Source organism: Orcinus orca, chromosome 19, assembly GCF_937001465.1.
Source record: "Orcinus orca chromosome 19, mOrcOrc1.1, whole genome shotgun sequence".
NCBI lineage: Eukaryota > Metazoa > Chordata > Mammalia > Artiodactyla > Delphinidae > Orcinus > Orcinus orca.
This window is the reverse complement of record NC_064577.1, coordinates 46559892-46572610: the sequence shown is the minus strand read 5'-3', so window position 1 is coordinate 46572610 and position 12719 is coordinate 46559892. Positions and strand designations below refer to the sequence as shown.

Genomic DNA, 12719 nt, shown 5'->3' with positions numbered 1-12719 from the left:
ACCTGGGTCTGTCAGAATTCTGTGTTGCTAGTACCATACTTTATCTAAACAAGCATTATCCTATTCCCTGCCACCTTACCAGTTCAAAATATTGTTAGACTTTTCCTTTTGAATTGCGTTCAGAGTCTTTATTCTTTTGAAATCTCCTGGTGGTAGCAGATTTTGATTCTTTGAAGATACATGTAATTTATAGAAATAACAAAGCTATTCAGAACCAAATCTGCTAAATAATCAGGCTGGGGAAACCAATAGTGGGGGAGGGGAATATTCTCAAGTGACCTCAGTCGGCTTTTCTTTTCTTTTTTTTTTCTGGGTGCAGTGTACTTTATTGATGGTACGTGACAAGGTAGGGCTCCCTAAGCCCCTCCTCCTCCCCTTCCTCAGGGGGTCGGCTTTTCTTTTTTAAATTGGGTCTAAAAGAGAGTTCTGAAAGAAGAATAGTAAAAAAAAAAAAGTTTAGAAGTTGCGGCAATATTAGTAGAACATGTGTAGAGTCTCCCAAGGGGACTTCTTAAAAGACAGTATTCATTTTAGTATATAATATTTCCATTGCGTGGATTAAGAAACTAGTTTTGTTGCTTTCATAGTTACACCTGATACAAATGAAAATCAATTCCTCATCTCAAAGCAAATGTTTAATACAAGCATATCTGAAAATGACAGTTTATTCAATAAAACTAAGATATGCATTCGGATGGTTTTATCCTGTCAAACTTTGGACAACAGATTTCAGCTTTGTTATTGGTCATATTAAGACGTTAAACTAGCCAGAGAAGAAATTGTGCATAAGGTGGAAGATGATACAAAAAAAATTATAACTGAAGCAAAAGAATAAGATAGGTACCAAACTCTAAAGACTTTTTGGTTGATGGTTTTCACTCTACTTGTAACTCCCTGGTATGTTTAGTGATGGTTTGATTTTTTTTCATTTCAAATATTCCGTTTCTTTTTTCTCTTTGTTTTTGCCTGCTTTCTTCTCACTGAACTTGAAGTTTTTGGAATTGATTTCAGGAAAAGTTGGAGTGGTGGTAGGTGTTAGTTTGGGGGTTTTTTGGTGGCTTGAGTGAGGGAACATTTTTGGAGGAACGTATGAGTAGCATTTGCTGAACATGATATATAGTATCTTTGTGCATTTTCTTTTGAAAAGGAAATAGTGTTTAGCTGGAGATGATTGGGTTTTTTTCTAATTATGTATGTTAAAAAAATGAAATAGTGTTACATGTAGAAATGCTGTCTTCTATAATTTTTGAAATAGGTATTTGTTATGTGTATTTCACCACAGTTGTTTTAAAAAAAGAAATCATCTGATCTAATCGCATTTTATAGAGAAGTGATATATCTAGTTTATGGCAAAACTTTAATTACATGATGATCTTCTGATTCCCATTTAGTGTTTTTTCCATCATTATTGTTACTCCTTTTAGCTAACATGGTAGCTAATAGATTTGTGCCTCATGGAAGTGGAGGGCTCCACTTGACACAAACATTTAGCTTTTCATTATAAAATAAAATTATCAATTCTCAGGGCTAGATTTTCATTTTTCAAATCTCATTTATCACAATTTGAACTAAGGTCTTTTAGGTAGTGTACATGAGTGCTGTGTCATGTGTTACTGATTTCTTCTACTTTTAAGACTGAACATTCTTCACGATCCGAAAGGAAAAGAAGAGACTCTTTCGGGATGTTTGACGGTTATGATAGCTGCAGTGAGGACACGAGTAGCAGCTCCAGCTCTGAGGAGAGTGAAGAGGAAGTTGCTCCTTTACCTTCTAATCTGCCAATTATCAAAAACAATGGCCAAGTGTACACATACCCAGATGGTAAATCTGGCATGGGTGAGTATGGAGATATCTACTTCAGCCCAGGTGAACAGCCTTTACCTGTTACACACCTTTATACTTGAGGGTATGTTTTGATTCCATTTCTCCTGTCATTTCCCTTAGAACTTTTAAAGAACAGTTTGAAGAAACACAGTCTGAAACTTATAGTTCTAGATAAGATCACTGGGTTTGTGTTAGATCTCTTTATTTTGCATACCTACCACCTGCTGATAGAAAATAAGTAGAAAAAAATGAAAACAAAAGGCAGCTGAGAAACTTAATGGGACTTAAGTTCCATAATTAAATAATAAATCCCTATGTAATTGGAAGTGTGTAAGATAATAGACTTACAGAGTTGAAAGAGACTTTCAAGGTTAAGTCTTCCTTCTCTTTAACGATTCCTTATAAGTTTTCTGTTTTAACACTTTGGCTATAGGGTATCTCTAATTACCAGAATATCCTTTATATTGAACCAAAATTATCCTTGCTCTAACTTTGTCTTTTGGTCTTAATTTTGATTTTTAAAGGTACACAGAATGATTCTAATCCCTGTAACAAAGACATCTCTTCCCATCACATTACAACACTTATTTCTAGGGTGTCTCTAGGACACACTAAGTAAACCTAATTGCTTCAGTCATTTCTCAGCATCAATGATTTAATTCATCAGTATCCTGCTCACTTTCTTCTGGGAATACTTCAGATTATGTGGTAGTAGGGTGACAACTTGTCTTGCCTGAGACTGTCCTGGTTTTAGGATTAAATGTCCCACATCCTGGAAAAGGACCTCAGGCAAATAGTTGGTCACCCCGTGTGATTAGGACAGAAGGTAGTTCAGCTTTTATCTCCTTTTTTTACGACACTGTGTTTCCATTCAGGCCACCAAAATTGCTTTAACTTTTTTAAAACTAATACTGAATTTGCAAATAACTGAAACCACATGAACTAGACCAATTTAAATCAGTCTTGCGCTTTTGCAGTTGATTTTTTAAACCCAAGGTGTTAAGACTTTAAAACTCTCCATGTAACCTTTTTCTTACTAAATTTTGGTCTTAGAAATATTTTATTCCTAATTCTTTCATCTAATGTTGAATGCAGTGTCATCTGATCGTCATTTGCAGATTTGATAATAATGCCCTGTAAGTCATATTCTAGTCTTTTTTTTTTTTTTTTAATTAGTTTCCTTTGGCCTTTAATGACATTGGTACTTTTTTTTTTGGCTGTGTTGGGTCTTTGCTGCTGCGCGTGGGCTTTTCTCTAGTTGCAGCGAGCGGGGGCTACTCTTCGTTGTGGTGCGTGGGCTTCTCATTGGGTGGCTTCTCTTGTTGTGGAGCACGGGCTCTAGGCGCGGGGGCTTCAGTAGTTGTGGCACTCGGGCTCAGTAGTTGTGGTTCACGGGCTCTAGAGCACAGGCTCAGTAGTTGTGGCACACGGGCTTAGTTGCTCTGTGGCAAGTGGGATCTTCCCGGACCAGGGCTCGAACCCATGTCCCCTGCATTGGCAGGTGGACTCTTAACCTCTGCACCACCAGGGAAGCCCTATATTCTAGTCTTTTGATTAAAACGTTGAGTATCGAAGGCCCTGGTACAGAGTCCTGCAGATCATATCAAAGAACTTAACTTCACTTATCAGGACTCACTAGGTGTAGTCATCCAACCAGTTAAAACCTACCTAGGTGTTTTCTACTTCAGCTTGAATTTCTCAATCCTTACTGACAAAGCTACATGAGAGATTTTATCAAATGTGTTTACTCCTGTTAATATACATCTTGTCGTGGTTTAGTTATGATATACCAGTCTGGTAATCTTATAACAAAAGGGAGCTTTATATGTGCCAGACTCTGTTTTACAGATACAAATAGAAACAATATAGAATAAACTCCCTGGTGGAGCTTACATCCTGGTCATGAGAATTCTAGTTTGACATGTTTAGTTCTTGGAAAAGATATACTGTCCCCTTGGGATCGCTTTTTTTTTTTTTTTTTTTTTACGTAGATGATCCACAAACCTTTTAAATAATCTGTTCTAGAATTTTTACAACAGAAAATCATTCAGGCTTTTTTTCCCTTAGACACCCTTTGTTTATCTCTTATCCTTGGCTTCTTACATTTTTTCCATGATTTCTTGTAATTTGTTATGAGAACTTACTGGTTAAACTGTAAGTTCCTCCAGTTATAACTGTTTAGATGGAGATTTCAACCCACTCAACAACATAGTTGTTTGCTCTGTTATCTTTTTCCCCCCCAGCTTTACTGAGGAATAATTGACAAATATAATTGTACATGTTTAAATGTATAAATGTCTATAAATGTGGTGATTTGATATACACGGATACAGTGGAATGATTACCAAGATCAAGATAATTAACACATCTGTCACCTCACAAAGTTAACTGAGTGTGTGCGTGCGTGCGTGCGTGCGTGCGGTGTGAGCACAAGATCCACTCTCAGCAACTTCCAAGTATACGATACAGTAGTGTTATTAACTATAGTCACCATGCTGCACATTAGATTCTCACAACTTATTCTTTTTATAACTGAAAATTTGTACCCCTGGCAACCAGCATTCTATGAAATGGGCTTTCTTTTTTTAAGTTTCCGCATGTGAGTGATACCATACGCTATTTGTCTTTCTCTTTGTGGCTTATTTCACTTAGCATAATCCCCTCCAGTTTTGTCCATGTTGTCAGAACTGACAATATTTCCTTCTTTTTATGGCTGAATAATACTCAATTATAATGAATAATATTCCAATTTAATGAATAATATTCCATATATATGGATACCATATCTATCTGTCTATATATAGATATATACCACATTTTTTTTTTATCCACTCATCCATCAAAAGACGTTTAGTGTGTTTCCATAACTTGGCTATTGTGAATAATGCTACAACGAACATGGGAGGGCAGATATCTCTTTGAGATACTGAGTTGCAGTCAACTAATTTTTGATAAGGGCAACAAGAACACACAATGGGGAAAGGATAGTCTTTTCAGTAAATGGTGTTGGGAAATTTGATATCCACGTGCAAAAGCAAAACTGGACCCCTATCTTATACCACTCACAAAAATTAACTTGAAAATGGATTAAAGACTTAAATGTAAGACCTGAAACTATAAAACTCCTAGAAGAAAACATAAGAAAGAAGCTCCTTGACATTGGTCTTAGCAGTGATTTCTTGGATAAGACACCAAAAGCACAAGGCAACAAAAGCGGAAATAAGCAGTGAGGTTACATTAAACTAAAGAGGTTCTGCTCAGCAAAGGAAACAGTAAATTGAAAAGGCAACCTACAGAGTGGGAGAAAATATTTGTAAACCATATATTTGATAAGGGGTTAATATCCAAAATATATAAAGGACTTATACAACTCAATAGCCAAAAAAGCAGATAATCCAATTTAAAAATGGACAAAGGACCTGAATAGACATTTTTCCAAAAAAGACATGCAAATGGCCAATAGTACAGGAAAATGTGCTCAACATCACTAATCATCAGGGAAATGAAGATCAAAACCACAATGAGATATCACCTCATACCTGTTAGGATGGCTAGTATCAAAAAGACAAGAGATAACAAATGTTGAGGAGGATGTGGAAAAAGGGAAGTCTTATAAACTCTTGGTGGTAATGTAAATTGGTATAGCCATATTGAAAACAGTATGGTGATTCCTCAAAAATTTAAAAATAGAACTGTTATGTAATTCAGCAATCCCACAACCTATGTATCTTTTTTGAGCTTCACTTCTTACTACCCTGTTCTTCTAATTCTGCCTTTCAAATTATTGTCCATTATGCTAGTTTACAAAAGAGACCCACTAGTGGTTAGAGTTTTGTTGCCCTCTATTATCAGTTAATAATAGTGCACGTACTTCAAGCTTTGAACCTATCCTGTTTCTCTCGTCTCCTGAATATAACTTGAGAGAATCCTCATATTGCCTTTAGCATTTTTCTGAGTTGGCCATTTTTATGTTTCAGTCTGTACAGTATTTTAAAGACCTGTGCTGCACTTTGTATTAATCTTCAGTTGTGTTGCACTTTTTTTAATCTTTTGTTTATAATCCTTTCAAACATCAGAGCTTATAATGTCTGGCACAAGGTGAGCACTAAGGAAATGTTAGTTGAATCTAACTTATATTTGTTTGTGAGTCTTTTGACCCTTTTTAAAGCCCTTTCAGACCTTAAGCTATTGTCAGACCTTCTGGAGCCTGTAGCTGTGGTATCATTCCAGTCTTTCCCCTACCTTTTATTAGGTTTTTATATCATTTATGTATCAGATAGAAGAAATTTTCTATCTGCTTTAAAGAAATTTTTTAAATTAAAACCTTTAGATAATTGGAGAAATTATTAAACTGTTAGATGAAAATTGGTTTTATTATATGATCATAACACCAGTGTTTTTGTTAATTAGCTACCTGCGAAATGTGTGGGATGGTTGGTGTGCGAGATGCTTTTTACTCTAAAACAAAGCGTTTCTGCAGTGTTTCATGTTCAAGAAGTTACTCATCAAACTCCAAGAAGGCAAGCATTTTGGCCAGACTTCAGGTAACGGTACAGAAACCTTATTCTTTATATCTGTTATATCTATGGCTTTCACTGTTTATCTGTCATTTGATTGTGATTCGTTGCACTTCACCTTTGCCCAATTGGCCAGTTATCATTTTATACCCCACATTTTAAAGAAATATGTTCATTCTATAAAATTGAGTAGCTGTTATAAATAGAGAAGGCATACTATCCAAAATAAACTATGACTTGTTTGTGTCTTTTTTCTAAATAAGTATAGATGTAATAAACATCTTTAGATATATATGAATTGAAGCCATTTTTCCCCCTGATTTTCTTTGGAGTTAACATCAAAGTAGAAACTTTCAGTGTTGGGAGGGGGAATAATTTACCCTTTGGTTTTATTTTTCCATCATCTTTGGTTTGTATTTTTGATTGTAACCCATTTGATACCTTGACCAAGTGTATTTGGTTAATCCAACTAACTTTTTGGAAAAATTCATAATACAAAAGGCAAATCATCTTTCTGTAAATGCACATCAGTGCCTACAAAATGACTGGAGATTTGACTATTTGACTAAGTTATTACTATTGTAGCATATAAACTACTTTTTAAAGGCATCACGTAACTGATATTTGTAATATATTTTATTTGAATGATCACATTTTTCATATTCTTCTTTACCTTATTGTGATCATTACATAGCACTGAGAGGATTATTTAAATTCCCCAGATCAAGGAAATACATCACTTAGATGTATTTCTATATTTCAGATAGACAGTACCTAAAGATCCTGAGCAATGGTCTGTACCCAAATGGATGGCAGTTTGTCACACTGAATTTGGCCCATGATCATTTTGTCATTGATCTTTTGCGTTAGCGCTAAAGGTATAAACCTCAGTCACTTGCTCTTTAAACATTAAATTATCTTTTCTTATATGAATAGCAATGCTTGGCAACCTGCATGAGTGAATAACCACTGGTTTTATCTAGTACAAGAAGGAATGAATTATCCACCACAGCCTATATTTTAACATCTTATGGGATATAATTTTTTATTAACATATTAATTTGCATATTGCTATTTTAGTCTGTGCCAGCTCTGCTACCCATATTACGTATCTACATTGTAGCAGAACTCCAGAAAACATTTCTCATGTTAAAATTCCTTGTATGTTTCCTCTGCTTTAATAATTTTCTAAACCCTCGATGTTTACTTAAGCAGAATGAGTAGTATGCAATCAAGTTAGTTTTCAGATTTGGGGGTGGGAGGATGAGAAAGAATCCTATTTACTTAACTCTTCTTGTTTTAGGGTAAGCCTCCAACAAAGAAAGCAAAAGTTCTTCAGAAACAACCTTTAGTTGCTAAACTAGCTGCATATGCTCAGTATCAAGCTACCTTGCAAAATCAAGCAAAGACTAAATCAGGTAATATGGGTGAATGTAGTGGAGGTGAAATATTTGGTACTGATTCATCTAGTTTTAATTAATAACATTTTAATTTTGGATTCTGTTAACTAAGCTATTTGTGTACTGTATTTGCACATTATGACACTGGGCTTCCTGGTAGTGGTTTTGGTTTCAGTAAATTATTCTAGAATAGAATAGTGTTCACAAGTTATGGTGCTATTAGGTGGTGGATACTGGATAGAAATCTCATTGAAGTGCACGGTAACAGCTGCGTGGGAATAAAACACAAGAGCAGCCAGAACGGCATTTGTTATCCTGAAGGTATCTGCTCTCCGCTGTTTTTTGTTTCTTATAACTGGAGAGCTCTTGCCTCACTTCCCAAGGAGCATATGTTGTATATAGAAGAGTTAAACTGCTATTTGTTTGCAAATATGATATATGCTAAAGTTCATGTTTATTTAGAGAAGTTCTGTCTTTATAGAAGAAACTTTCTTCAGAGGTGATAAATTTATGTCATTTCACATTTTAAAATAATAGCCTTCTTACAAATTTGAGAACTGTAATATATCTAAATTTATTTTATTTCAGTAGCAGTCTCCATGGAAGGTTTCAGCTGGGGTAACTACATCAGTAGCAATAGCTTTATAGCAGCTCCAGTTACCTGCTTTAAACATGTGAGTATGGAATTTCTCAGCTTATGTTGAAATGCTTAGTCATTGTTTAAATCTGAAGGCACAATGGCATTTAATCATCTTATCCTTAGAAGGTCTTTATTTTATACGTTGTAATGGAAATGTTTCTTTTTTTATTAATTATTGTCCTATGAATAGTTACATAACTTCTCTAAGTTTTGTAAGTAAAAATTTCCTATAAAGACATTGCAAGTTGAAATTGTTTCAAACGGGGAAAGCCACTAGTCTCATCCAATTTTCGTATTAAGTTGAACCATATAAAATTGCTGGTTTTGTGTATCAAAAATAGTTGTATACTGGCAAAGTCATATGGTTCAACCTCATAGAAACCATGCATTGTATATGTTACCTAAATTTTTGTGATTTGACCTAATAATTGAGAAAAGGAAAGATCTTCTAGTTTTGTTTTGTCTCAAATGTAAAATCACAAAAACAAAGAAGGAACTATTAGTAATACAGTGTCGTGGGCTGAAATGATCTGCTGGGAGATGTTCTTTTTAACAAGTAGTGTCACAGAACATCTGGAGTAATTGAGAGTTATGTTTAAAATGTATCTAATGATAAATTCTTTCCTTTTGATTTCATTCCTTTTGATTCAGTTATCTGATTAATTCTCTTCAATACTTTTTTAAACCTTACTGTAAGCTTAATTTATATTTAAAGGTTCTGTCTGCTACTGACCATGTATAAGAAGGAAAGAGAATTTAGAAAGTTGATGAATGAAATTTTGTGTACACTTAACATATTGTTAACTTAGGGCTTTACTGTTAAATAATAGCATGTGAACAAAACTGAGCTTGAGTTCTTGCTGTGGAAATCCAAATGAATTTTAATTCATTTGTGTCCAATAAAGGATGTTGATCAAGGCCAAACATATTAATTCAGTGGTAGAAATATGAATTAAAGCCAAATTCATTCATTTGCTAAGTTTTCTTTAACGACTAAGGTGTTAAGCCCTTAGTCGGTGGCATGCTGACCATCTGAATCAGCCTAAGTGGAATCTTAGATACTTTACCTTAGTATACAGTAGCTGATATATTTTACTGTAGTGTTGATAGTAGTGTCACGTTTATGAGATACGTTAAATACATGGCAACAGCAGCTTTCATGAGAATTACAAAGCAAGTCTTTAACTCTCCTCTCTTGAGAGAGTACTTTTTGGTACTAAGAAGATAAGAATTAGATTAAGTTCTCAGTTATAATAACTCTTTCATCCCAGATTCCTGGGACATTTGTCTGTTGTCTCCTTCTGAGTATCCTTTATCTCTTTTCCTATCTTTATTTTAATATTTTGTTTTTTTAGGTTTTAATATCATAAGCCATGTTCAGCTATTTTATATAAGTAGTCAGGATATTTTTTAAAATAGCATTTCAAAGTCCCAAAAGTATAATATTTTATTTCATGTCCGTATCTTTGAATAGTAATACTATGTTAAAGTTCTTTGCAAGAAAATCTCTATTATAATGAAACAGATTTTTTTTGACTTTGCTTTTTTAAGATTAAAGTGTTCTATCATATAGAATAGAGCAGGTAGCCTTAGCTGTATGATTAATAATGATACTGTGGGACCTCCTGTTTCTCGTTCAGAAGCAAGGTATCTGTCACCCAGTGCCTTCCTGCTCTACTCATCTTCCTTTACTGCCTTCTCCTTACCAAATAGGAAACATTTTATACTGCTAATGTCTTAATATATTTTAGTACAAAATGAGTTTGCTTTGTTGCCTTAACGAGCATTTTTATTTGAAGTCATTTGGTTTAGGAGGTCAGACTTCGTGCTGTACTTGACTTTTGTCCTTTAGAGTTGACTCTTCATGGTTCTCCCCCTTAGATAGTTTTTGGGGTCTCCAAGGAGAATTACTGGCTTTAGTTTTAGAAAACCTATTGCCAGGAGCAGCTGCAAGCACAAGGTCCTGCCTTGAATCATCAGTCTTCTAATCTTCTAACACTTGATGCCTGCTCTAACACTGGTTCATCTGTGGGGCCTCTTCCTCCACACTCTACACCTGCGTTGTCTCCAACTTGAGCGCAGGTTGGGAGCCTTTCCCTGCTCCTAGGGGATTCTTTTTTTTTTTTTTCGGTACGCGGGCCTCTCACTGTTGTGGCCTCTCCCGTTGCGGAGCACAGGCTCCAGACGCGCAGGCTCAGCGGCCATGGCTCACGGGCCCAGCCGTTCCGCAGCATGGGGGATCTTCCCGGACCGGGGCACGAACCCGTGTCCCCTGCATCGGCAGGCGGACCCTCAACCACTGCACCACCAGGGAAGCCTAGGAGATTCATTTTTCAAGCATAAGTTTTTAACACATTCAATCTGTGGGAATTCCCTAGCAGTCCGGTGGTTAGGACTCGGTGCTTTCACTGCTGGGACCCAGGTTCCATCCCTGGTTGGGGAACTTAGATCACACGGCTTGCAAGGCAGTGGCACCGCCAAAAACAAACAAACAAACAAAAATTCAATGTGTACATGGAAACAGAGCTGTTCTGGTTGAACCAGGATTTGGGGGTGGGGGTGGTGTCACAGCTTTGACTGCCTTGCTTCTTTAAGGTAACTCAACCTCTGCAGTAGGGACCCGAGGTAAATATATTTACCAGCACTTAAAAATGATAGTGATTAGTTCTTAAACCAAAGAATTTCAGTAGAATTCCTCTTTTCCATGGTCTGTCTTTAAATTTCTGGGAAGTTTCTGCAAAGTATATCATAGGACAATATTCTCTTTGAATATTGCTGTAATTGTGCATAATGGTTTATACTTAATCACTCAATTACAACAGTGTTTGACATTTTTTATAATTATCAGTGTAAATGGAGCCCAGTTGTCATTAAATATATCTACTTAGAAACCTGTATATTATGATTGCTGTATATCTGATGCAACTTTCATTTCATCTAGGTGGTAGTTTTCAGACTTTTTTTTTTAAAGCATTACGATTCCCGCTTTCCCTAATAAACATAGCTAGCATAAGGGGAAGTTATACTGATTGGTCTGGCAAGAGTAGGGTGGTATGGCTGGAGCCTTGGCCCCGACCCTTGGCTTTCCCTTCTTTGGCAGTCTCTGAGGTTGGAAACCACTGAATTAGGTTAATACCATTTTTAAAAAAATTTTTATTGGAGTATAGTTTATTTACAATCTTGTGTTGGTTTCAGGTGTTAGGTAATATCATTTTAAATTAATCCTAAATCATATGGTCACAAAGCTGTAAGTTATCTTAAAAATCATCTAGCTCATCTACTCCATCTCTTATTATAAATGAAGAAACTCTTGCTACATTTTTCAGTAGCTGGATTGAAATTTTCAACTTTGGGCTTTAACCTGCTTTTTCTCACGCAGTTTTTCTTATTTGTTCGGGTTTTAACATAGTTTTGAATTAAGCCCCTATAGGAAAACCCTCCTGTGCTCCCCCTTTACTTACACAACTCGACCACACAGTGCTGCTGATACCAGATGTGTGGGTTTCCTCATATCAAGCATTTCTCTGACACCAGCTTGGGTGTCCTCCAGTTTAGTTCAGTTCTGACACTGTCTGTCGGGAGTTAGCATCAGATCCCACACTTACGGACTCAGTCCCATAAGACTGCCCCTACTTCAGACACCAGTTGCAAATCCCACATTGTCACCTCTACTTCTGACAGATAGCTGTAAATCAGAGTTCCCATGCTCCTTCCTTGGGTTTGATAATTTGCTAGAATGGCTCACAGAATTCAGGGAAACACTTAGGTTTACTGTTTCATTATTAAGGATATAATAAAAGAGATGAACAGTCAGATGAAGAGATGTGTAGGCAAGGTATATGAGAAGGGGCATAATTTCCATACCCTCCAAGGTGCACCACTCTCCTAGCACCTTTACTTATCCACCAACCCAGAAGCTCTCCAAATCCTGTGTATTGGGATTTTTATGGAGGCTTCATCACATAGGCATAATAGGTCATTAACTCAGTCTCTAACCCCTCTCCCTTTCCTGGAGGATGGGTGATGGGGCTGAAAGTTCCAAGCTTCTAATCATAGTTTGATCTATGTGGTGACCAGCTCCCATCCTGAAGCTATCTAGGGGCCCACAAAGAGTTGCCTCATTAGAACAAAAGACACTCTTATCACCCAAGAAATTCCAAAGGATTTAGGAGGTCTATGTCTTGGAATTAGGGTCAAAGATCAAATATTAAAAGAAAAGATACCTCTAGTACTCTTATCACTTAGATAATTACGAAGGCTGTTAAGACCTCTGTGCCAGGAGCAGGGCCAGAGACTAATACATACATTTTTTTATTTCACAGCTTCTAAAAGCACCTT

At 36.1% G+C, this 12719-nt stretch overlaps 1 protein-coding gene across 13 annotated transcripts in view; it reads left to right on the top strand.

The window, feature by feature from the left end:
- Positions 1 to 12719, top strand: part of MBTD1 (mbt domain containing 1) — a 69986-nt gene that overhangs the window by 26963 nt on the left and 30304 nt on the right. For 8 of the 13 annotated variants that reach the window (XM_033410942.2, XM_033410940.2, XM_033410945.2 and 5 more), the window contains 4 exons: positions 1635 to 1836; positions 6235 to 6374; positions 7645 to 7759; positions 8330 to 8415. In XM_033410942.2, the coding sequence (XP_033266833.1) occupies positions 1683 to 1836; positions 6235 to 6374; positions 7645 to 7759; positions 8330 to 8415 (495 nt within the window). In that variant the 5' untranslated portion in view covers positions 1635 to 1682. Of the gene's footprint in view, positions 1 to 1634; positions 1837 to 6234; positions 6375 to 7644; positions 7760 to 8329; positions 8416 to 12719 lie in introns of those variants that run through there. The other 5 variants (XM_033410938.2, XM_033410948.2, XM_033410935.2 and 2 more) reach the window with 4 other exon arrangements.